We start from the raw sequence: 26683 nt of genomic DNA, 5'->3' as shown, positions 1-26683 counted from the left end.
ATAAGGGCCTTTTCATGGCATGCTAAGTTGTAATAGTAATAATTCTGAAAGTATTCCTTTATCTATGAGGAAGTAGCCTCCATTTGTGTACAGTTGGCATAAAACAGTAACATTTCAAAACATTATGGCAGAAGGAGTGAGGAGTGTGCTGTTTGGAAGACAATGATTGTACACTGGAAAATTGGTTAAAAATATATTTTGAGTGAAGCTGGACTCCATTTTGAACAAAAATTATTAATCTATTTGCTGCTCAAGTAAAGGGTGCTAAGCAGCTCTTAAGCTTTCTTCTCTAAAACTAAATATTGTGGGTGCTAAAGAAAACCAATCTAGTATGGAAGCTAATCTTCTTAAAGATATTGGGTGAAATCATGGCACCTCTAAAGTTAATGGAAAAACATACATAGATATTAGTGGGGCCACAGTTTCACCCAGTGCTGGAGTGTTCATGTCTGTCAGTTTTATAATTTAAGATTGTATGTTGGTTTTTTTTTTTTAATTTTTTCTTTTTTTTAATTATTTATGTGCTACGCTCTGGTTCAGTGAGGAAGTCCTGTTGTCTGTCTTTATGCATTAGGTCAGAATAGATCGGGGTGCCCAGTCTTTTTTCATTGGGGACCACATGACAATTTTTACCTGTTCTGTGCGCTAAACACAAAATAGCCCCAGACCACCCGCAGCCTTAAGCACCATGCAGCCCCAAGCTATTCCGTGAACATTGCGTCAGGTGCAGCTCCCTGCTGAGCTGAAAGAATAGGATTGGTTTAATTGCTGGATTCCTCCTGTTGGCTGTTAAACCAATTAAATTGAGTTCTGCTCTGGTGTTTCTCAACCTTCTTTTTTCACATAAAGTTCCTCCTTTAAAAAAAATTGTAAGTACCCCAGCACCCAAAATTTTTAGACTCACAAAATCCCCAGTCCCCCCATACTCTCCAGAGACAGGCAGCCCCAGCCCTCTGCTTTACCCCAATACCCCCTCCTTTCCTCCAGAGCCATGCACCCTCAGCTCCCTGTTTTAACCCAATCCCCCGTTTCCCTTCTCCAGAGCCAGGCACGCGCACACCCCACTATAATCCAATGCTTGCAACTCACCAGAGCCGCTGCTCCCATGCGCTTCTCCCTCCAAGAGCTGGGGATGGATGTATGCGCAGAGCAGCGCACAGCACTTTTCCGATTCTAAGCATTTTATTGCTCAAAAAGGTGCATGGCAAGGGTAGCTCTCAGCACCCTGCCTCGCCGAAATGACAGGACTTAATTTAATTGGTTTAACAGCAGTTTAACTGATTAAATCAAATGCTACACTTTCAGCATGGCAGGCAGGAGGAGTCAGGCAGCAGCAGTGTGAGCCATAAATAGCTTCTTAAAAAGCCACATGTGCCTTGGAGCCACCTACTGCCTTTGAAAAACAGCAGCACTGCTGGCATCGTGGGCCTAGATAAAAAGGCTCCATGTGCTAGATTCAGGCCTACAGGCCATGGGTTGGACACACATTAGTGATCCCTGCTGCCTTTATAATCTATGAAACGTGCTGATAGTGAAGAATATGGTACATAATCAGATATATCTAATCTTAACATAGATGGTGCTGAGCTACCACAGAAGATAAGGTTTTGAGTCTTGACAACATATCCAGATGTTAAGGTTAATTAAGAATGGAAATGTTCAATTTTACATATATATACCTAATTTGATTTGTTGCACTGGTCTGCAAAGAGATTATTTCTGTAGAAACTGGAAATTTCTCCCCAAGGATTTGTAGCATCATCATGAAACTCACATATTGCTGAGTCTTTGCATTTGCCAGATCATATTCTCCATTTGGAGGAAACTTTAAATCTCAATGGAAAAAGTCTTTTCTGAAAATAGAATTTATCCATGTATCAAAAATGACATCTTGGTACATGTAATTTCATTGTGGTTGACTGTCAGGTTAAAAATAGTATCATCAACCACATGTGCACTTTTAGGTTTTTAAAATTAAAATTTAGCTGTACCCACAGCTACAAAATTGTTAAAGGCAAAGTCTGTGAACACCAGCATTTCTGGGAGGAATTTAAGCCTTTCTCAGGTATATTGCTGTTAGAAAAATAAAGTGTTTTGATATGTATTTTACATGAATAGTTTTCCCAAATTCTAGCTAATGCAATTAGAAACAGAGGGAAGAGGTTTATTTTTTTAGCTGCCTGACGAGCCATTAATTTTCAGGAAAAAGTGAAATACACTTTCTGATTTTATAAAAACCTGTGATTTATTGCATAAAAAGCTAAATTTTAACTAGGAGAGTGTATAATGAAGTCAGACTAGTTGCTTTCCAGCTTGCATTCAGACGACTTCTTGTTTCGCTGTGTTTTAGTCAGTGAGTTTTGGCATCTGTCCTACATGGTTCATCTAGTATTCCATAAGCATGGTTCAACAATAAGGCCTGATGCAGTTATGTTCTACCCAGTGTGGAACAAAAAAGTGGGAGAAAACCTTCCACAGTTGTCTTTTTTTTTTTTTAAATGGACTCCCCCTTGGATTGTCAGCAGAGTTTTTAAACCCAAGACTGTTAGCACCAAAGCACAGATCCCTTGAGGTAAAGGAGTAATTAGCTGACAGCTATAGTAGGAAATAAACATGGTTAGTCTTTCTCTTATGCTCCAACTTCCAGAATTACTGAGCTGGAAAAAAAAATCCTGGTAATATCATATATTGGTACAGCAAACATACTTTGTGTGTGTTGATCTTGTACCATGTTGATTTTTAGAGGTCAAAACACACAATTGTCATGTCAGATGTAATTTGATTGTAGTTTTCATATGACCAGAAAAGTGCTTGATTTTGTCAAAGATGGAAGTTGGGGAAGCAATAGATATTGCTTGCAAAGCTCAGTTTGCCCACCAGTACTAAAAAGTCTCAGTGACGATAGTATTTCTTGGTGATACTGTTATCCCAGCTAAATTTATTAGCCATGTCTCTGGATTCTCAAATATTTTAAGAGAAGTTAAGTACTAGTTGTTGACAGCATATTTGGGAAGCTTGATATCCATTGTTCAGATGAGACATCAGATGGAATTTCTGACGTTGTGTGGTTTAATATCCAGTGTTTTCAAATAGCAAGCCTATTAAAACCAGTCCAATGGCTAGATTTCAAGAGGGATAATTGTTTTTGCCTTATGAAAATTCTCCATTAGTTTCAGTTGCAGAGGTTATAGTATTTTTTACTTGCTGTGCTAAACTACTGTGTAGAATTGCGAGAATGGGCCTGACCCGGCAGCTACAGTTACAATTTTGAATAGTCCTTACTCTAAGTAGTTCCATTGGTGTTTTTTTTGTTTTGTTTTTGTGTTTGTTTTTTTCGGTGTTAAAACAAATGTAACATTTAGGCTGTGTTTACACTAGCTCCCTACTTCGAAGGGAGCATGGTAAATAGGGTGTCGGGAGATTATTAATGAAGTACCACTTATTTTCTGCCCAGCTTTATGCTTCTACTTTTCTCATTTACCTGGTTTATTTCCTGTTGAGTCAGAAATTGCTAGCGCACTGCAAGCATGAAAATACTGTTCTGGAAGAAAATTGCATGGGAAATTTCTAGAAATCTAGATTTGCAGAAATCACCAAGACGGTCAATCATAGGGAAATGTTTCCAAATCTGTTGGTGAAGTCAGACAATACTGTGGTAAAGTGAACTACTCTGAGGAACATATGAAGTCATTTTCTTGCGCTCTGGTCTTTCAGTGAATGTCTGTAGCAGTGTGTCCCACTGACAGTTTTTCATTTTGACTATTGTAGACTAAAAAGCAATATGGATTGATAAACTAGTAATAGCTAGAGGAAACTTTTCTAAAGTTCTGTTCTTAAGAAATTGGCCAGCTGTCAACTGGTTTTAGATATGGTCATGAACACCCACTACCTGTTCAGCAATCCACACGCTTAAATCTCAGTCTAAGCAAAACTGAAACATAACTGTTGTTTTAATATGGTCTTTGCTGTCTCAAGTTCTTCTTGGAAGACGGAAAGTATACGGAAGAATCCAGCAGATGAACATATCACATTTTATGTATGACTTAGAAAAGAATCAAGTAATAGTAAAGATGTATTTTAACTAGTAAAATGAATAGGCATAACATAGAATACACACAAGTAGTGATTAAGTAGTAGTTGTGGCTTAAGCCAATGCCATGTATAACTGTGCTTTATGAAATATTCAATATAAAATTATTTGACTGTATAAGAACAGCAAATATGGGAAGATTATACATAGTATGGCAAGCTATAGCCATACAATAGCTATATATTAGAACTACAGTATGTGAATAGCATCTTGGTTTTCTGAAATGGGTGGCTTCCAAGGTGTGGGTATGTATTGATGTTTGCACAGTTTATTAATCTTTGATTTTGCTTAAAATTGTCTGATAACATATGTTCTTTTTCCTCAGCTTTACGCTGTAGCCTCCAGTTTCTTGGAAACCTTGCAGCAGGAAATGGAAATTCCCAGAATAAGATTTGGAATTGTGCTTTCCCAGATATTTTCTTGTGAGCATTTTCAAGGTTTTTTTTCCCCAGTGTAATGCCTATGGTTATATATTAATCTTCTGTACATGATGCTTGCTAGTCTACTAGTCCCCATGATGATTTGAAAAATTGCTCTGGGGAGAATAGCCTCATGAAGACTATATCTTCTGGATGCAGTGGCTCCATGATCCTAGGGACAAGGTGGGCTAGGGACCCAGCTCTCCACCCCCAGAAAGGGCAGGGCTTAGAGCAATCAGCTCTGCCCCTCCCCCCAGTACTCTGTCTGAGCCTCCGGGGGAGAAGCACACAGCTCTGTGGTGTTTCCAAGGTGCCCCTTTGAAAGAACAGGCCCAGGGATAGTTACCCACTTTGCCTCCCCCCGCCCCCTGGCAGTGTGCCTATCTGGATTTACTTGTGGTACTCAACTGCAGGGGTCAGGACCTGTAAAGTTTTCTTGCTCTAAACAGAGTACACTGGTGTTTTGGAAAAGAGATTGCAAGATGTGTGTGTATATATATGCCTCAGTTCCTGGAGGTCTTGTTCAGAGAACCTTTCAGAGAGAGATGCTGTAATAATCTCTGAGAAACTAACTTTTCCTACATTCAGATTGCTGTCACTTAAACATAATTATTGATGGGAGTAGGGCATGGAAAAGGTAATTACAAGTAAAACAAAACAAAAAACCCTTTAGCCTCTGAAGTACAGCTTTTCAATAGCTTTTTAAATGTAAAGTATAATATTGGATCTGGCCTAAAATATCTTTTGAAGTGCATTTGCTTTTAATATAAATCCACATCAGCTATAGCATTTTCAAGTTTTGATTTTAAAGTCTTGCTTATCTTGTTCAACAATTGTACTGCCTTGAAATCTCTGTGGACCCTCTAATGATTTTTGACCGATTTAGGGCAGGTCTGCAGTAGAAGTGCATTGTTGTCTCAGCTGCATCGATGCCTCTCTGCTACTGAACTGCATCTGATGAAGATGCCCTGTGCTGATGGGAGAGTGTTTTCCTGTCAGCATAATTTGTTCCACCTCCATAGGAGGTGAAAGCTGTGTTGCCGGAGAATGGCTTACAGTCATGTAGCACTGGTGTGGACAGTGCTTGGATCACTGCAATTTGAATCTTGCTGGGGGGTGTGGTTTTTATACTTCTGAGTGACATAAGTTAAATGGACTTAAGCAGTAGTATAGACCTGCCAACAGTTTCTGAATCTGCAGTTATGCCCATGCAGGTGGGCCCACGTGCAGAGCACATTTTGACAACATTTACCAATTTAATGAAAAGAGGTAAACAGCTATCTATACAGATATCCATCTATGCAGATAAAAGTAGCGCCAGCAGGGAAGGCTCTCAGCGGGGGAGGGATGCGTGTGAGTGGGAGCAGCAGAGAGAAGCTCTGGCAGCTTCCTGTTGCTGCGTCTTTCCCAGCTGCCTCCCCCGCCAAAGTCTTCCCCATAACTGATTTACCATGAAAAATAATATGGTGTAACCCATTCTCTGTTTTAACGAAAAGGTGCAAAATCATTTCACAGTAATGCATTCATGATAAGTTAAAGTGATATAATAAAGCTGCATCTACTGCACATCTCTTGTAAGGTGTATGTAGCTACATGTTGTAGTGATAAACATGCTGCAGCTACACATCAGTGAAACATCAACTGGCATATTGGTTCACACTTCAGGTTCACCTTGTCCAATATCCTGTCTTTGACAGTATCTCCACTGGGTGCTTCAGCTGAAGTTGTAAACGCCCCATGGTAGGCAGATATAGGATAATTGGCCTTCAACATAAAGTCTCATCCTGGTCTCTAATAGTTAAGTCCTGAAGCATGAGGTTTCAGCCTTGGTTGCCCCAAGACTTCAAAAAAATTATGTCTGTGGTTTAAAATATCAGAGTCTGGCTTAAAAACAAGACACTGCATGTTGGGTTCTTTTTCTTGTTGAGGCTTAACGGTATGCTTGGGCTTCATTTTCAAACTTTTTCCCCCCTCCACAACATTCAGAGCTATAAACTTTGTTTTTAAAAAAAAATAAAAAGTTGAAATTCTCTTGTAATTGCTTGGCATAGAACCTAATCCTTTAAGAAAACCACAGATTATTTACAAGAGTAACAATCATATCCTGGATATTGGCAGCAATGTTATATCCCAGCACTACACATCCTGCATGATAGAACTTTCTGTAGATAACCACAGTAGAACCTCAGAGCTGTAAACTTCCAGTCCTGAGACTTTCATAACTGAGGTTCTGCTCTGTGTTTTTTTTGGTGAAGAGTGGGCACCCTTGGCTTCATCTGAAATTAGTGGAAATCAAGTGCATGTGTAAATTTGCTGATTTGGGGGTCTAACTTGCAGGATAGGTATTACCAGTGCTTTTTTTGTGCTGGTACTTGCCGGTACTAAGTACCGGCACCTCGGCAGCCCCAGCTACAGGACTGGCTCAGTGGTGGTTTGGGCAAGAATGTGGTCGGGAGGGAGCTGGCTGAGTACCAGCTCGGCTTTTGCAAAAAAAAAAACACTGAGTGTCGTTTAAGTATTTGTGATATTGTTCTTCCATATATAAAGGTAGTGGTCTTTTGGTTGTGAAAGGAAATATTTTTCATAAAAATCTTTTCTTTTATTTTGATCTCTAAGATTAATTGAAAATGGATGTATGTTTCAGAGGTGACATTTATTTCAGCACTTCTTATGGATTTCTGTGCTGAGGGCTTTGTTGTTCATGAAGTTCTTCATGATTTTTATTGCATACCACTGCAACATTATTCCAGCTTGATTTTTAACAGTAAGTTTTCATTTTTAAGGATTTGCCTCAACCACCATGATGAGAAAATTACTGCCTACTGTTGCATGGTTCTGTTCACCTGCCTTAATCCAGATAAAGTGAGAGAACTACTGGAGCATAAGAACTTGAATGTAGCTCTTGCTGTTCTAAAGATCTATGGAAAACAACTGGAATCTGAATGGTCGTATGTACCTTTTTAAATTTATTTAAATAGCATGGGTAATTGCTAAGATGCAAGTCTGGTTCATCGAAATCAAAACTGAAGAGTCTAGGTTGATTAATCGTTTGGGATGAGCAGCCATATTTACCATCTTTGTACTGATTCTGCACTTCTATTTTAACCTTTCAACGTGTGCATACCAAATCTGTGTGGAAATGAGATAAATTTGAGTGAAAAATGAGCACTATATATCTAGTGAGGTAGTTAAGGGTTATATAATAAAAACTCATTGCATTTGAATGCTAGTTTGTTGCTTTTCTCTTTTGAATATCTATTTTTTAAAAAAAAATGTACTAAAACACACTGAGTTTTGAGGTGGAAACTAAGCCAGGAAATAATCTTTCACAGATTTTGGTACTTGGTGTATGACAGAGTAAGCAGCAATGAAGCATTGCATATATTAAAGTTTTCCTTCATGTATTAAAAGATCTGATGCAACACACAACACTTAAGATGTGTTATGCCTGCGAATTTTGAATGTTTAATGTAATCAGTTTAAAGAATATAATCACTGGTTTTACTTTATTCAGCTTCATATGTTTTTGCTACTAAGTTACTATAAACTGTTTCCAATTATGCATTTGTGACATACTCTCTCCTAATCTAGCTTTTCTGTCAGATGCAAATAGTCCAGTGCCAGAGGTAAGGCCTTCTAGCCCTGCTGAATCTCCTTCAGATTCTTTTCAGTCAATTGCCATAATTACATTGTCTTTAAAATACGAGCCCGTTTTGTAGGCTCCAATCTATTAACTCTGTTAACTGGGTTAGACTAAGAGGGGTAAAAAACAAGGGTGATGTCCTGCTAGGCATCTACTACAGGCCCCCTAGCCAGGTGGAAGAGGTGGTTGAGGCTTTTTTTTTTTTTAAACAACTAACAAAGTCAAGCAGGGCACCAGATTTGGTGGTGATGGGGGGACTTCAGCTATCCAGATATATGTTGGGAAACTAATACGGCGGGGTACAGCCTATCCAGTAAGTTCTTAGATTGTATTGGAGACGATTTTTTATTCCAAAACGTTGAAAAAGCTACCGGGGGGAAGCTGTTCTAGATTTGATTTTAACAAATGGGGAGGAATTGGTAGAGAACTTGAAGGTGGAAGGCAGCTTGGGTGAAACTGATCATGAAATCATAGAGTTTACAATCCTGAGGAAGGGTAGAACAGAAAACAGCAAAATAGAGATAATGGATTTCAGGAGGGCAGATTTTGGTAAACTCAGAGAGTTGGTAGGTAAAGTCCCATGGGAAGCAAAACTGAGGAGAAGAACAGCTGAGGAGAGTTGGCAGTTTTTCAAAGGGACATTATTAAGGGCCCAAAAGCAAGCTATCCTGCTGTGTAGGAAAGATAGAAAATATGGAAAAAGACCGCCTTGGCTTAACCAGGAGATCTTGCACGATCTCAAAATAAAAAAGGAATTGTATAAAAAATGGAAACAAGGAAAAATTACAAAGGATGAATATAGGCAAACAACACAGGAATGCGGGAGAAAGATTAGAAAGGCTAAGGCACAAAAGCCGTGTCTACACGTGCACGCTACTTCGAAGTAGCGGCACTAACTTCGAAATAGCGCCCGTCACGGCTACACGTGTTGGGTGCTATTTCGATGTTAACATCAACGTTGGGCGGCGAGACGTCGAAGCCGCTAACCCCATGAGGGGATGGGAATAGCGCCCTACTTCGACGTTCAACGTCGAAGTAGGGACCGTGTAGTCGTTGCGCGTCCCACAACTTCGAAATAGCGGGGTCCGCCATGGCAGCCATCAGCTGAGGGGTTGAGAGACGCTCTCTCTCCAGCCCCTGCGGGGCTCTATGGTCACCGTGTGCAGCAGCCCTTAGCCCAGGGCTTCTGGCTGCTGCTGCTGCAGCTGGGGATCCATGCTGCATGCACAGGGTCTGCAACCAGTTGTCGGCTCTGTGGATCTTGTGCTGTTTAGTGCAACTGTGTCTGGGAGGGGCCCTTTAAAGGAGCGGCTTGCTGTTGAGTCCGCCCTGTGACCCTGTCTGCAGCTGTGCCTGGCACCCTTATTTCGATGTGTGCTACTTTGGCGTGTAGACGTTGCCTCGCAGCGCCTATTTCGATGTGGTGCTGCGCAACGTCGATGTTGAACATTGACGTTGCCAGCCCTGGAGGACGTGTAGACGTTATTCATCGAAATAGCCTATTTCGATGTCGCCACATTGAAATAGGCTACCTCGATGTAGGCTTCACGTGTAGATGTAGCCAAAATGAGCTCAAACTAGCTACAGGCATAAAGGGAAACAAGAAGGCTTTTTATAAATATATTAGAAACAAGAGGAAGACCAGGGACAGGGTAGGGCCATTGCTCAGTGAGGAGTGAGAAACAGTAACAGGGAACTTGGAAATGGCAGAGATGCTTAATGACTTCTTTGTTTCGGTCTTCACTGAGAAGTCTGATGAAGGAATGCCCAACATAGTGAATGCTAGTGGGAAAGGGGTAGGGTTAGAAGTTGAAATAAAAAAGAACAAGTTAAAAATCACTTAGAAAAATTAGATGTCTGCAAGTCACCAAAGCCTGATGAAATGCACCCTAGAATACTCAAGGAGCTGATAGAGGAGGTATCTGAGCCTTTATCTATCATCTTTGGAAAATCATGGGAGATGGGAGAGATTCCAGAAGACTGGAAAAGGGCAAGTATAGTGCCCATCTATAAAAAGGGGAATAAGAATAAACCAGGAAACTACAGGCCAGTCAGCTTAACTTCAGTGCCAGGACATATAATGGAGCAGGTAATTAAAGAAATCATCTGCAAACACTTGGGAGGTGGTAAGGTAATAGGAAACAGCCAGCACGGGTTTGTAAAGAAAAAATCTTGTCAAACTAATCTGATAGCTTTCTTTGATAGGATAACGAGCCTTGTGGATAGGGGAGAAGCGGTAGATGTGGTCTACCTAGACTTTAGTAAAGCATTTGATAGGGTCTCTCATGATATTCTTATCAAAAAACGAGGCAAATACAATTTAGATGAGGCTACTATAAGGTGGGTGCATAACTGGTTAGATAACTGTACCCAGAGAGTAGTTCTTAATGGTTCTCAATCCTGCTGGAGAAGTATAACAAGTGGGCGTCTGTGTTAGGACCGGTTCTGTTCAATGTCTTCATCAATGATTTAGATATTGGCATAGAAAGTATGCTTATTAAGTTTGCAGATGCCACCAAGTTGGGAGGGGTTGCAGCTGCTTTGGAGGATAGGGTCATAATTCAAAATGATCTGGATAAATTGGAGAAATGATCTGAGGTAAACAGGATGAAATTTAATAAGGACAAATGCAAAGTGCTCCACTTGGGAAGGAACAATCAGTTTCGCACATACAGAATGGGGAGAGACTGTCTAGGAACGACTACAGCAGAAAGGGATCTAGGGATTATAGTGGACCACAAGCTAAATGAGTCAACAGTGTGATGTTGTTGCAAAAAAAGCAAACGTGATTCTGGGATGCATTAACAGGTGTGTTGTGAACAAGAGGCGAGAAGTCATCCTTCCGCTCTACTCTGCGTTGGTTAGGTCTCAGCTGGAGTATTGTGTCCAGTTCTGGGCACCGCAGTTCAAAAAAGATGTGGAGAAACTAGAGAGGGTCCAGGAAAGAGCGACAAGAATGATTAAAGGTCTAGAGAATGCGACCTATGAAAAAAGGTTGTAAGAATTGGGCTTGTTTAGTTTGGAAAAGAGAAGATTGAGGGGGGACATGATAGCAGTTTTCAGGTATCTAAAAGGGAGTCATAAGGAGGAAGGAGAGAACTTCTTCTTCTTGGCCTCTGAGAATAGAAGAAGAGGCAACGGGCTTAAACTGCAGCAAGGGAGGTTTAGGTTGGACATTAGGAAAAAGTTCCTAACTGTCAGGGTGGTCGGACAGTGGAATAAATTGCCAAGGGAGGTTGTGGAATCTCCATCGCTGGAGATATTTAAGAACAGGTTAGATGTCTATCAAGGGTGGTTTAGATAGTACTTGGTCTTGCCATTGGGGCAGGGGGCTGGACTCGATGGCCTCTCGAGGTCCCTTCCAGTCCTAATGTTCTATGATTCTATCTCATGTTGACTGTCTGTGCCCAACGTCCCACTACTCTTGGTCACTGTGAGTCCTAGTCAGTTATTTGTCTTGGTCTAGGAGACAGCCCTGAGTCTCTTTCCTGGAGCTAGGCTTGTGCTTCAAACCACCTGTCTACCCAGCTTTTCTCCTGGAACAGAGTGTACAACAATGAAGGAGTCACATTGTCTCCCCTTAGAACAGGAGCCCCAGCCTCATTCCTTGGGGCTGGGTTATAACTTAGCCAGCTGTAGGGCCTTAGCTAGTTTCTGCCTCAGCTTACTGCTTTTCTCTCAACTAATTCTCAGGCTGAGAGGATCCAGGAGACTGTCTTCTGGCTAACTGAGGACACAGCAGGAGCCTTCTGACTCCCTGCATTGTATGCAGGCATTTGCCGTAGTGTGAGGGATGAAGCAGCTTTTTGTTCTGATCCTCTCCTTCCAGCTCGTTCCCCATTGGTTTGTGGTAAGAGGGGAACATTGCGTGTGACTGTCTACAAGGTGTCTGACCCCAGGCTCTTAAGGTATACTAACACAGTTTTCTCTCAGGACCACTTCTCTTGCTGCATGTCCCTTATACTTGACTTTTCAAACCCTTAAAGGGCTTTGTAGGGGCTGACTACTGGGAACTATTTCTTTTCAGGGCCAGATTATCCCACCATCTTCAGTTTTACTTAATTGTGGGAGGGTTTGAAGATAAAATACTTGATTTTTGAAAACAAAAATCTCCTTGCAAATTAGTAATTTGTTATTTTCAAGGTCACATTTAAAGTAAAAGTAACTTCAGTGTTTTAATATAAATGTAATTTGGAAGAGATAGTAAGGGTTTAGAATGACTAATTAAATAATTGTGTTTCAATTTTATTTAAAATGTAGTTTGTGGGTAGTCTGTTTTCATAACCAGGTCAGTTTACTTAGGGCATAGATGGCTTCCAAGCAGCAAGTTTTGGATTTGAGGATCAAACAACCAGATACTTCTTAATAAGTGCTACATTGAGTGAGTCTTTTGTATTGTGAAAATAAATAAATAACTACATAAAGCTGCAAACAAAACACTGGGATAACAGTTTTTCTCTCGGGGGTCATTCTGTTGACATCTAGCTTCGTTAATGAAGACCTTTAAATCATTACTGTTGGAATCTAAAATTACTATGGAGGAAAAATGGTAGAAAAAGTTCTTTTTTTGGTCAGAGGAACCTTCAAATGAGCAGGTAGGAAAATCTTGTACAAGGTCATCAGAAGAGGCCAGAAAGGGGAAGTAGCAGGTAGAAGGGGTTAATCCAGGGGCCACAGTAAGGCATATGTGGAATGTAGGTTCTCTCACCCCTTTCAGAATATAGATGGTTTCACGTTCAGTAAATCACATCTCCTACATCACATGCATGCAAGCTCAGCACATTCGTTTAGCCAGTTGGAAAGCCTCTCTCTAAATATACTTTGTTGCAACTACTCATACCCATTGCCAACTTTCTGTTATGGATGAGATTTTGCTTGTTTACAAATTGTTCATATATTATTACTGAGAATACAGGGGACAAGCAACAAGATTAGACTTCTGATACTGTTATCACTGTTATTACTGCCACTATCTACAGCCTGGTTATACCCTTCAGTATTTACATATCCTAGAAATTCAGTGGGAAGAAAGAAGTGTGGTTTTCAAGAAAATCAAACACTGAAAAGCAAATTTTATATTCATTTCAAAGGTTATGATGTGGCTTTTATGTACCAGATACAAATGTGTCACAACTGATGTTCTCACAGACGTGTTCACTTGTGTTGGTATCCGTAACTTCTGAATATAATTATACAGAGTAGCCATAATTGTGTATTACTGAAGGCAACTTCATGAATACAATGTAGAAAAGCGTTCACTTCTTGACAAGGATTTGGAATTGTAAACATCTCAAAAAAGGCTTAAACAATTTGCAATAACTCGGCTGCCTTTGAGGGGCCTGTTGTTGAAATGTAGCCTCTTCAAAGCTGGCTGGACGTCTACAATTTGGCTAACATTCTGTTTAAAATGTTCAGAGTTGGAGGATCTGGAAAGTAGGGTTGAATAAGCCCTTAATTTTTCAAATTTCCATCTATCCAAAAAAGGTTTTGGGATTCTACAGCCCCAAAATTATTTATTGTTTAAAATTAGAGCTACAAATTAACCTCAGTTAATTCAAGTGACTAATGCAAAGTAAATGAGCTAGATTAAAAATTAGTTCTGATTAATCTCAGTTTTAATTGCACCATTAAATAGAGTGTATTGGGGGCTTTTTATACATTTTCAAATATTTATTTCAGTTACGACATAATAGAAAAATATTTTTATTATAAATATTTGCACCGTTAAAAGATACAATAGTATGAGAATTGAAAATACAGTACTATTGAGAGATCTCGTTATCACTGGAGTACAATTTACATGAAGAATTTTTTTTACAAAACTGCCCAAAGAACCAAAATAATTTAAAACTTTAACCACTTAAATGTTTACTTTTCCCTCTCAACACCAAAATATTTAAGTAAATGGTATTTTATTTTTAACTGTGTGATTAAAACTAAGTAATCATGGCAATTTTTAAATCTTGTAATTAATTGAGTAAAATTTTTAATTGTTTGACAGACCTAATTTCAACAATGCTTTTTTTAACTTTTGTTTGAGGGCCAAAAAGTATAAATGTTTCTTGAAGGGCAAGACTATTAAGCAATATTGTATTACATGAATGCAAGAAGTTAGAGTTGAATATAATAAACAGGAAAAAATAATAAACCATTTTAAATAAAACTATTAAAACTACAAGCTAAATAGAAAGGCCAAGAAACTTACTTGTGGCTTTCGTTCAGCTCCTGTCATTGTAATACCTACTCAGTATTTGAGTGTTGCAATGGACTTTTCAGCTTATATTTTTCTATTCTTACTGTGCCTTTGAGTATGGAGAACTGCCTAGAAATTGATATGGAAAAAATGGTAGTGGCAATGTACTACCTCCAAAAAAATAGTACTGGATCAATACTAAATATTGTTTAGGAAAAACAAATTTATTGAACTTTTAGCAAGTTGGCAGGTAATTCAGCACAGGTTTTTATGTATTTACTGATTACAATTCTAAAGTTAAACATTTAAATACAAATCTCGTCTTACAGCAAAGTGCCTTTTTTGACACTACTGATTTTGAAGTAATTTGCAGTGAGTGGTAGCAGGCAATTTCATGCTGGCTTTTTTTTTTTTTTTTTTCCAAGCAGCGCTTCATGCAGCTCTCCATTCAAGTTTATAGGGAATCGACATAAACATTATTTTAAACTCTGGCAGAATTTTTAGTTAGCTAGATTGCTTCAGTGTCAAACTCCAGGGAGTATTTTCCATTGCATATACAAATAATGCTTTATATCCTAATATTTTGTTACAATAAACATTGCATCTGTATTTTGGATTTTGTTTGTTGCTTGGTTCTTTGATTTTTTTTTTTTAAATGTTCTTGTGGCTCTTTTGAATGAAGATTATAGGGTAAAGAGAACTGATCTTTGCTTGCTCATTTGTTTTTTTTTGCCTGCTTGCTTGCTTTCTTGCTTTTGAGCAACCTGATTCAGATCTTGTTTTGTTAGGACATCTAAATATATTCCTGAATGAAGAGAATCCAGCTATAACCTAAATTTAATCATTACCTCAGTTTTGGTCCTGATGTGCTGTATAAGCTGTCATTTAGTATAGCTTAGGAATAGTTTAAGCTTTCATAACTTTTTAAGTTGATAATAAACAGCTCTTTCTTCCATAAAAGTCTTCTGTCTTGGAAACATTCTTGTTGATGTGAGTGTTTCGCAGATACAAAGTGAGCTGCAGATTTCTGTAATTAAATGTGTGAAAGACAAATACCGTATTTATTGGCTCCAGGATATGCTGATGACAACTTGTGATGAGGATGTTTTGCGGTTGTAGCTGCTGCCTTAGTTTTAATCTTTTTGATCCAGGCTCATGTTTGATTCATTACCAAGAAAATATTTTTCATTCCCTATATAGTAAGTAAATATTGAGTAGATGCAGCCAGGTAGAAGCGCAAAGATTTTTGTCTCTGTTTTCATTAACTCAGAGCTCAGTTGTTATGTTTCTTTGGCAGGAACATTGAAAAAATATTTTGTCAGCAATTCATTCAAAATTTGGGGCTGTACTTGGACTCTCACTAGCACATACCACTAAGATTGCTTAAACGAATTTACATAGCCGCGGTATTGGTGAAAGAGCCAGCGCTTTGCAATAAAGTGTTCCGGCTTCTGCGCCATGGCTACCGCATGGCACAGCAATCCACTGCTGTAATGGTATATTTGGGATACCTAAAATAGTAATCTTTTCTTCAAGAAGTTATGTTGGCCGCCTGTTTTTGTAAAGAATTGAATTTAAGATGTTCTTAATGTTAACGTGATTACTGCCTACCTTGTTTAAATGAAATCTCTTAATTTGATGGTCCAGAGCAGTTTGAAACTTACTGTTCAGCACACGAATTCTATCTGTATTCCTCTTACGTTAGTACTTTGATCTGGCAAATGCAGATTGTTGGCACTGAAAATGTTTCCTCCTCTTCGTAAATATCAGTTTGTTCATGGCTATAAATTGTATTAATTTTCTTTATAGAGTACTAAAGTAGAGTTGATCTATGATGAACACTGAGGTGTCAGCAGCATGATGTGTAAATCTACTCCAAGCTAGTCTGCCATGCTCTGCCAGTCAGTGTGGCCTTTGCTGTGCACGTCACACAGTGAAAGTTCCAGGGTGGTTTTAAATCAGTGTACTACTACTTCTAGTGTTTGCAGTGCTTGCTGAACCAGCCAACATCAGCAAAAAAGATGCCTCGTATGGCCACCATGAGGTGTGGTTAATCAACGCTGATTTGGCAACATGGTCCACTGACTGACAGACCATGCTGACGAAGTGAGATGTCATGTAAACCCTATGTTTAGAACACTGGCTGTGCATATTCCAAAGCCAGTTCAGAACCTGTTCAGCAGAATCCAAAGGTGACATGGCAAGTCAAATCCTGGCAGTTAGCATGGTTCAGGAGCAGTCCCTGGGGGGAGGGGGAACAAGTCACATGCACTCCCCACCAGAAGATGGTAGGGGCTGGTGGGGCTTGAGGGCCAGTGCCAACAGCATTGTTACTCCCCTGTTCTCCCACACTTACTGGCAGCAGGAAGAGGGGGAGAGTAGCAAGGTGGCCTTTCCGGGGTGGGGGAGTGGGACTGCACTCACACGCCCTGAAAATGTTGGCCCTCCAGCTTCGCTAGTTCTCAGGCTGCCTTGGCTGGGGGAAGAGGCCGGGTGGGGGCATGACAGGAGCAAGGTGAGAAGGGAAGGCACAAAGCAAGGGCAGGAGGAGGCAGGCCAGTGTAGAGAGGGGTTGTTCTGGCCCTTCCCCAGGCTGGTGGGGCATATCACTAGTGACCCCCTTGGGGCCGGCCTCTACCAGTTGCCTCTTGAAGGGTTGGATGAGTGACAGAGACTATTTCAGATGTCTACAGCTGACCACTCGTCATGTTTAGGGTTGCTGCTGACTGATTCTGGCCTGGCAGTTGAGACCATACTGTGATGCCGTCCCAGGGTTTGCTAGTCATTGGCCCAACTTTGAGTTCTCCAACCCAATGTCAACGGTTTTTCAGCAGCCAAGCAGAGTGTCATCAAAACAAACTATGAAATTTTTAGTGAGGTACAGAAGGCTAAATTGGTATAGGTTAATGCTGAGTTTCTGTCTAGAGGATGTTACTATACATCATTGCTAGCATGCAGTAATTATATGGGTAAGTGTTCACAATGTTTGAAGTTACTTTCCAAGTTGCTGCTAGCAACCATTAGGACACAGAAATTACAGACATTGTGAGTAAAGCACTGCTTGAACTTTTTTCTTTCTCCCAACTGTATCATTAATTCAGCACTGATGGGCTCTCTGCTTTGACCTACAAATATACTACTTATAATTTTTGCCCCTGTGATTTGATGGCTCTATCTGCTGGCATTGTGATATGCACACATATTTGGAACCTGGTGTTCTGACTGCATTTGAAGGCAGAGGAGTCCTCAGGAGTAACCTCTCTTTTCCAGATATGATTTTGGCTTCTGTTCCTTTCCCTCTAATCCAGCAGCTGTTTTGGCAGGGAGAAGCTCTTGAAGGGAGAGGTTCCTTTAGTTGATCGGTACCTCGCCATACTTCTGTATCAGCAGCAGCTGTTGTATTGGTCCATCTTCTTCCTGCTCTGAGCATCACACCCTTCTTAGCAGTGCTAGGAGGATTTTTGAGAGTCTTCATGCCTTTTTCAAAAGCAGAGCCTAGATTTTTGGAATATCAAAAGGCAAGTGATGGTGGCAGAGAGCTAACTAGCTGTGAGATGTCACTTAGAAGTTAGAATCAGGCCACTTGCAAGGGAAAAATTGCCGTAAGTTTGGAGACCCTGCTGCAATCAGAGATTGTTCTTGCCTCAGTGCTTTTAGTACCATTGCTTGTTCATTTTCTTTATCTCCTTTGTGACTATCTGGTGTTTCTACACTTTTTCATTTTTTTTTCCCTCCCTGAAAAGGATTCTCATTTTGGGGACACCTGTGATTCCCACTCTGCACTGAATACTCAAACCATCCACTATTGAAGTCACCTTTGGAAGCTCCAGGTGGGTACTCTACATCATAGTGTTGGAACTTTGAAAACTGTATCTGGCACTGTGAAGCTCTCAACACATGGGAGATCTTTACTTTTAAATGATTGACAAACTGGCACAAAGTATTGCCTCAGTTGTTGAGCAGGTGACAGCTTTGTCCCATGTTGTGTTTGGGGACGATGTGTACGTCATTAAATGTTTCTGGTGGCACCTGCATCTGTGTCATGCGTGAATAGATCAGACTTTGTATTCAATCTTGTTACTAGTATCAGAGAGGTGGCCGAGTTAGTCTGTATCTTCAAAAACAACAAGAAGTCATGTGGCACCTTATAGACTAACAGGTATTTTGGAGCATAAGCTTTTGTGGGCAAAGACCCGCTTCATCAGAGGCATCTGATGCATCAGAGGCATCTGATGAAGCGGGTCTTTGCCCACAAAAGCTTATGCTCCAAAATACCTGTTAGTCTATAAGGTGCCACATGACTTCTCGTTAACCTTGTGACTGCGTAAGATTAACTAGTGTGCTTGTGTGGCAGCCTTCAATTTCTCACATCTGTGAAGTTACATGGAGTTTAATTTCCACATTTACTCAACATCATTTTCTTAATTTAAAAGCTAAATTGCCTCACCCAGATCTGTACATGTGCTCTTTTTCTGGGATCTTACCCTAGGGTTGACTCAGCCAACTAACTTCTTTTAAAATATTACTGTATCTGTACCCTGAGCTATGTGATGCTTGAAGTAGAATTAATTACCTTGTTAGATAATGCATTTTTAAAATGTCTTTCATTTTCCCCTGACTGCAGAAGTTTCACAGTTTACTTGTTTCTGGTGTCCAGTCCTTTAGTTGTGTTCCTTTTCGAGGTCTGCTACTCCTGGTCATCCTGATAGTGGTGGTCTGTAGAGGCACTTATTAACATAGAAAAAGGTTACCTGTCTGTAAGTGGAGTTCTCCAAACTGTTGCCTGGTGGATGTGTGTGGGATGGGTTCTTATTCAAAGCTCACTGTAGGCAACAGACACCGCCCTATCACACCTACAGGAAATAAATGCTCCCTCTGCTAAAAGCAGGGACTTAGTTAATTTGGGCTGCAGAGGAGGGGATGTGCAGACCTGCAGTCCGCAGCTTTAACAGCACAGGACAAAGGGAAGCCTGAAAGTTCTGACCCAGCTGCCCAAAGGTGCCCTCCATGCGGGGAGAGAGGACCTGCCACAGAGACAACCAGAGAGGGTGGTGTTCATTGAACCTTGATAACTCTCTCTCATGTCTTTTGGTTTGGATTTCCCCACAAGGAGAAGGCCTTGGACTAAGCAGATCTTGGAAGGGGCACAGGAGAAGATGAGGGAGAGTCACAGGGAGGATAGCCTAAGTATTGGTAGCCCAAAGAGCCCACACCCCATTCTATCTCCCCCTCAAGCCCTTCTGAATCCCTACCTTTGACCCCCACAGCAACTCCATGCACCAGGTGCTGTCCTGCTCCCTTCTCCTCACCATCCTCTACATCTTGACTAGGCTGAATACTCTGAGGAAGGCAGGCCTGTCAATGCGGGTCTTGGGGGGGCGGGTAAAGAGGGGGTAATGAGGGCAACTATCCTGTGGTTTGTCAATACAAAAGGGCCCAGAGCTGCCAGCTGCTGCCGCTACCGCAGCAGCATTGGTGGAAGCTGGAGCACCGGTCCCTTTAAATCGCTGCTGGAGTGTCACACGGTGCGTTCTGGGCAGCACTGAGGGCAATGGTCGGCGGGGGGACGCGCCACAGCCCTGGCAGCGTGGTTGGCTGCCACAGCCCTACCCCTTCTGTTCATGACCCCACCCCTTCTGAGGGCACAGAGCAAGCACCTGCCCTTCCACCTTGCCCAGGGACCCAGTAAGGCTGGCCCAGGTGGAGGAGGATAGTTTCTTTGTCTTCCCTATCTGCAGCTAGGGCAGCTCTAACTTGAGAATTTCTACTCTCTGTTCTGGTGCTACCATAACCCCTAGTGGGCAAAAGGAGTAGCTGAAGAACCTTTCCAGCAAAATGTATTAGGGGGCGAGGGGCGCGGGAATCCTGAATGGCGCATGAATTCTGGATGTGCACAATGCACAGAATTTCCCTGGCGGTACTGATGGCTAGTCCATGCTTCCTCCTGGGATGGCCTGTCACTGATTTGTTGCCCATGGCACCAGTGTTCCTTTATAATGAGGTTTCTTGTCTGTGGAAAATTTTAACCTATAAACACAGTCTTTCCAACTTACCCTATTTTTACTTTCTTGTTTTCCCGCATGCTTTATTTGCTCATTCTCTCTCTTTCCTTATTCTGTACCTTGCATTCATCATATTTCATTTTCTTTCATCAATGGAGGAGCCTCCTTCCAACAGCAGAAAGCTATGATGGCTTGCCTGTCACGCTTTCCATATGTTTTACATTATGGCTTCTTCATCTGACCTGCCACCTCCACCCACTCTGCAACTTATTCATACTTATTCTGGATGAATGGACCAATAATATGTGTGTATCACTCATACCTTTGAGTTTAAATGTTGATGCACATTAAGTCAATTAATTATACTAACACATTTTAAGCTTAGATATGAGTTCCATAAAATTAGACTCTTTTCTCTTAATTTTCTTCCAACAATCGCTACCCCTCTGTAGTCAAATCAAATCCCTATCTTATCAAATCACCAGATGGGAATTCAATGGGATTTTTCCTTAAGAAGTCAGTGTTATTTCTGTATCAATGGCAGGAGACACTGTTCAGTGACTATCTCCGCTCACATGATCCTAATCCTCTGTAGCCCACTTTTTTCCCTTGTCCAGAGGAAGGAGTCGTCGAGAGAGTTTGCGCCTCATGTCTTAGTGCAGAATATTATGAATGAGGTTGCTAGAGTTTTCCTTTTTAAACTCTTCTTTACATGCAAGCAGCTCAGAAAGCGATGTCTTAGGATCTGGAAAACTGAAGTGTCTTTTTTTCCCTTTGGTTTGCAGCAGTCAATGGCAGAAAAATGTATTGTGCAGCAGGAAACCTACTGTATGTAGAAGAAATCACCAAAGGATGCCATATAAGATCTATTTTAAAATCTTTAACCTGCAAACATATGTGTTTTAAAATAATTAGGAAAATGTAGAACAGAATTGCATCATAATTCATCCTAACCAAGATAAGTGAGTAGTCTAGAAATTGTTTATTCTATAAATGCTTTGGTGGTTACATTAGAGGTGGGGAGTAAAGTTCATACAAACACTTTTCCAGAGTGCATGTGTGCGCGCGTGCGGGACAATGTCCTTTTTTTTTTTTTTTTTTTTAGAGTGAGGGGGTTGAATTTTGGTCTATGAATGTTAAAGTACAGAAATTCTCTATTTAAAAAAATGAAAAGGCATAGTGCTCTTCTTGGCCTCCCTGGCAAAATTATGTAAAAGTGTGGTCAGCCATCTGGCACTGAAAGCAAGGATTTTTTTGAACATCCACTCGTTTAAACCACACTTCAATGGTAAGTTTAATAATTAGGTTGTGGGGTACCCCCTCCCCATTTTTCTGGGGTAATTTAGCCCTAGCCCATGGAAGTAAACATGGGTGGAAAGCAGTGCTGTTGTGGGTGGGCCTCCTGACCATTGGGGCAAAGTAAGGGAAAGAATATAAGAAAGCTGTGCAGTAAAGTGCTGAACCTAGTGCCTTATTTATGCATCCAGTATATAAATCAGAAAATTTTACCATTCCTGTGTTGTGTGTTTGTGTTGCATTTTTATTTGTTTTAGTTTTAATTTTATTTTTATTTTATTTTATTTTTTGTGAATTGGCAATTTCCCTCTTCTTTGACAAATTGAAGTATTTCTTTCTCTTCCCTTTATTGCTCTTGTCCTCTCCAGAGACCAATTTTATTTCTAATGCCTGGAAAGTTGGCATGCTGTTACAGGTTCCAAATTCAACTGAGGGTTTAAGTGCTGCTGAGCATTGGAAAGCATTTCCTTAATTGTAGTGCTACAACAGTTAACTGTTATATGAAGTTGGATTGCCTTGCTATTCAATGGCAATATTAGAAAGCCTTTCTCCAGTAAATCAGTGTGCACTGCTGGATCTTGAAGTGTTTTGTTTCACCTCTGTGACTGTATCATTTGTTGTGAAAAGCATGAGGGGAAAATTCCTCTTTCAGTGGATATTGGAGTTTTTGTATGTGATGCCTCATGGAAATTCTCCAGTAAGAGATGCTGTTCCCAATTCAGGTGTGCCAAAGAAGCTCCTTCTATTTCTCGTCAAATTCAGATGTTAAATCAAAAGCTGCAATCATCGTCAGTTACTGAGATTCTGATTTTTTTTGGCAGTGGTGATCTAGCACAGTACAGAAAGAGAGCAAACCAGAATGCAGGCTGTACATACAAAAGTACAGTTTATGGAGAGCAAGAGCCATTGGTCCCTCTGATACTTCTATAAGAAGGTTGACCAAGAATTCATTAGGTTCTTCCTCGAGTGTCCCCATGGGTGCTCCACAATAGGTGTTGGGCTCGCCCCGGTGCCGCAGATCGGATCTTTCCAGCAGTTTCTGCCGGACCGCGCATGCGCTGGCGCGTGCTGCTCCCCTGCGCACTCCCGGCCACGTGCGCGATCTGGTCCCCGCCAGTTCCTTCTTAACTGCCATCGGCTGCAGATGGAATCTGCTCAGGCTGCGGCCAGAGTCAGCGTATTTAGAGTTTTTCAGAGTTTGAGTTTCTTTTCAGAGTTCTTAGTTAAATTGTTTGTTTCGTGAAGGCCAGTAGGCCTCCTGCTGCGGCAGGCTGGAGTCCGTGAGAGGGGAACAGGCACAGAGAAGGTGCTAAGTACCCTATTAACAGCTCAAAGACTCACCACAATGTCCTCTTCAGGATTCAAGAAGTGTGAGTCGTGCCGCGAAGCTATGCTGGCCTCTGATGGGCACGGTCAATGTATTAGGTGCCTGGGGGAATCACACGTCACCCAGAAATGCTCCTTCTGTGCAAAGCTCACGGCCAGAGCCAGAAAGGATAGAGAAATGTGGCTGAAAATGCTGCTGTTTGATAAGGCCCTCCAGCCAGACGTGCCGGAGAGGCCTCAACCGGAGGGACCCACAGGGCTCCATAAAAGGAAGGCGGTGTCCCTCACCCCCTCGGTGCAGAAACGGAGGAAGCTCTCTCCAGCCCGATCCCTGCCAGCGGTCACAGCGAGCGGGACGGGCGTAGCACACAGCCCCCAGCCGCAGTCACAAGCAAGCGGCAGCGCAGCAGCACATGTGGCAGAGGCTGAGCCTCTGATTACTAAGCAGCCGGCCTGCGCATTCAGAGCGGCGGCCAGGCAAGCGCCAGAACTGGCGGCACCGCCGCAAGTGGCACAGACCCCCGCGGCACCAACGGTGCAGGGCCAACAGGCACGTAGCCTGCAGGCACCGGAGGAGACCACCTGCGCGGCACCGCAGATGAGCGTGCCAAGGGCGGTGCCGACAGTGGGGCCGAGATCCCTGGCACGGGGAGGGGCGGAGCCAGCCCCGCAGGGGAGGGGAAAGGCAGCAGCGAAAACCTGGCACCGCAGCCCTTCTCTGGACAGGGCTGCAGGGCTGCTCTCAACAAGTCCTCCCCTTATGCTGCGTACACCAACCAGGAGACATGGGTCTCCCCCAGCCTACCCAGAGCCTCCTTCTCCGTTCCTCCAACCAGCGTCACCATGGCTCGGGCCACCCTTGCCTTTTCTGGGATTTGACCCTCTGGAGTACTACCACAAACCAGTTTCACCATTGTCTCAGTCATCCAGACGATCTTGCTCCCCCAGACATCGGGGGTGTGCACCTCGAGAGTGGTCCAGGTCTCTATCCCAGGAACCATGCCCGTGCTGCCACGGTCGTCCTTATCACATTGGGCATAGACACCACAGGCATACACCCAAGGGCAGGTCCCCCTCGACTGCCCAGTACCCCCGCGGGCACTCACGGACAGGGATGGAAACACAGCTGTCTCAAGGGGAGCTGATTTTGGAACCCTGAGATTTTCCCTCGCAAGCCTCCAGTGAAAGGGTGTACCACCGACAGCAGGACCCTGAGAGTTCAAGGGAGGTCTACCCTAGTGGTTCCTCCTTGTCCTCCCCCGACGAGGCTACGGCCCCTGGGGATGTTGTCCCCCCCGGACGACCTCAAACAGTTTCAGGAGCTGTTTAAAAGGGTGGCTTTCACGCAAGGCATCCAAACAGCAGAGGTGCAGGAGAAGCACTACAAGCTCCTCAAAAACCTGAGGCCTCTGGCCTCATCCAAAATCGCTATCCCGCTCGACAAAGCAATCGTGGAGTCTGCTACTACCATATTGCAGACCCCAGCTTCCGCTCCACCTATAAACGAGAGGGCGGATAAGAAATACTTAGTCCTGGCGAAGGGCATGGAGTTCCTGTTTAGTCACCCACAACCAAATTCTCTGGTGGTAGAATCGTCTCAGCAGAGATCGAAGAGTTCCCAGTACAAAGCGGGGGGGAACGGACAGAGATGCCAAGAAGCTAGAGCTATTTGGCAGAGAGGTATACTCCTCCTCCACCCTGCTGCTGAGAGTGGCTAATTATGCAGCACATCTAGCGAACCATAATTTCGACAATTACTCCAGGCTTACTTCTCTCATGGATTCACTTCCAGAAGATAAGAAGCCGGTGCTGAAGGCCATCGTGCAAGAGGGCTATGCCGCTTCAAGGACGGGAGTCCAGATCGCCCTGGACGTAGCGGACACGGCGGCACGCTCAACGGCTACGGCAGTGGTCATGCGCAGGGAATCCTGGCTCCAGACATCGGGTATCCCGAGGGATCTGCAAGCAAAAATTGTCGATCTCCCTTTCGACACGTGGAAGTTGTTTGCAGAGTCAACTGATTCGGTCCTTCATTCCAGTAAAGACTCAAGAGCCACACTCAGAACCCTGGGTATTTATACCCCTCCATACAGAAAGAAAAAGTATTATCCTCAACAAAGGCGAAACCCATACCAACCTCAGTGTGCTCAGTACCAACGGGCCTACGACCAAGGGCGGCATCAACAGCAACAACAGTATAGAACTCCTAGGCGATGTTCCCAACAAGGCTGTGCATCCTCGGGGCAGGCCCAAAGGCAACAAGCTTGACGGACAGGTCGAGGGCTGCACTATTACTACCATCGCGCAATGTCATCCACAATTAATGTTCCATCATCGCCTCTGACCGTTCCACTCACAATGTCAAAAGATCACCACAGACAAGCGGGTACTAGAGATCATAGCCACGGGTTACGTGATCCCCTTTCAGTCGCTCCCACCGCCAAGACCTCCGCCCAGGCCTCATCTCAGGGATGCCTCCCACGAGGCGAAACTCAAGCACGAGGTGGACCACCTGATGCTTATAGGGGCGGTGGAAAGAGTGCCAGAGCGACTCCAGGGGAAAGGGTTTTATTCACGATACTTCCTCACAGAGAGGAAAACAGGAGGCTGGAGGTCCATCTTAGATCTTCGAGGCCTCAGCCGGTACTTGCGCAAACAACGCTTTCGAATGATCACAGTCGCCTCTATACTCACGGCACGGGACGATGGAGATTTGGTTTGCAGCCCTCGACTTACAAGATGCGTATTTTCATATAACAATCCACCCGGCTCACAGACGTTTTCTCCAGTTTATGGTCGGCAAAGAGCATTTCCAATACAAGGTTCTGCCGTTCGGCCTCTCCTCGGCCCCCAGAGTCTTTACCAAGACCCTGGCAGTGGTGTCAGCCTACCTGCACAGACAGGGGGCATTTATATTCCCATATCTGGACGACTGCCTACTGAAAGGGGCCTCGAAGGCGGAGGTACTACGCATGATACGCGTAACAGCAAACACGTTTTCTTTGCTGGGCCTGGTCATCAACCTTGCGAAGTCAAAGATCGACCCCACACAGGATATAAAGTTCATAGGGGCACGCATAAATTCTATCACAGCAAGGGTTTATCTACCCGACGCTTGCTTTCGCACCATCGGTTCCCTGGTACAAGTCATTACATACAGCCTCACGGTGCCGGTTTTAACGTGCTTGCAGCTGCTCGTCCACATGGCACCGGCAATGTTCGTGGTACAGAACGCCAGATTGCATATGCGCAACCTACAACATTGGCTGGCGAGCGTTTACAAGCTGGCATCCCATACTGTCTGCAGGGTGGTGTCGCCCACGACAGAGGTGCGCAGATCCCTGCAATGGTGGGTGAACCCCAAGAACATGCTAACAGGGGTACCCTTTCACCGACCACAAATATCTCTTTTTCTCACCACCGACGCCTCCCACATAGGGTGGGGAGCGCACAGTGGTGAAAAGGTGATGCAAGGACCGTGGTCCCCTACGGAACAGTCACTGCATATAAATATACTGGAGCTCAGAGCGGTGTTCAACACCTGCAAACACTTTCAAGACCACATACAAGGCAAGGTAGTCAGGATCAATACCGACAATATCTCCACCATGTTTTGTATAAATCGACAAGGCGGAGCTCGATCCCGTGCCTTATGTGCAGAAGCAGTCCGGCTGTGGAACTGGTGCATCGCCAACAATATAACGTTGAAAGCCT

At 42.9% G+C, this 26683-nt stretch overlaps 1 protein-coding gene across 1 annotated transcript in view; it reads left to right on the top strand.

Annotated features, from left to right (window-relative positions):
* Positions 1 to 26683, top strand: part of ATXN10 (ataxin 10) — a 194609-nt gene that overhangs the window by 46912 nt on the left and 121014 nt on the right. Inside the window, exons 6-7 of the mRNA XM_074998099.1 lie at positions 4416 to 4512; positions 7293 to 7457. Coding sequence (XP_074854200.1) covers positions 4416 to 4512; positions 7293 to 7457 — 262 coding nt within the window. The remainder of the gene's footprint in view (positions 1 to 4415; positions 4513 to 7292; positions 7458 to 26683) is intronic.

The sequence above is a fragment of the Carettochelys insculpta genome, chromosome 1 (genome assembly GCF_033958435.1).
Source record: "Carettochelys insculpta isolate YL-2023 chromosome 1, ASM3395843v1, whole genome shotgun sequence".
NCBI lineage: Eukaryota > Metazoa > Chordata > Testudines > Carettochelyidae > Carettochelys > Carettochelys insculpta.
This window is presented reverse-complemented; position numbering and strand designations above follow the sequence as displayed.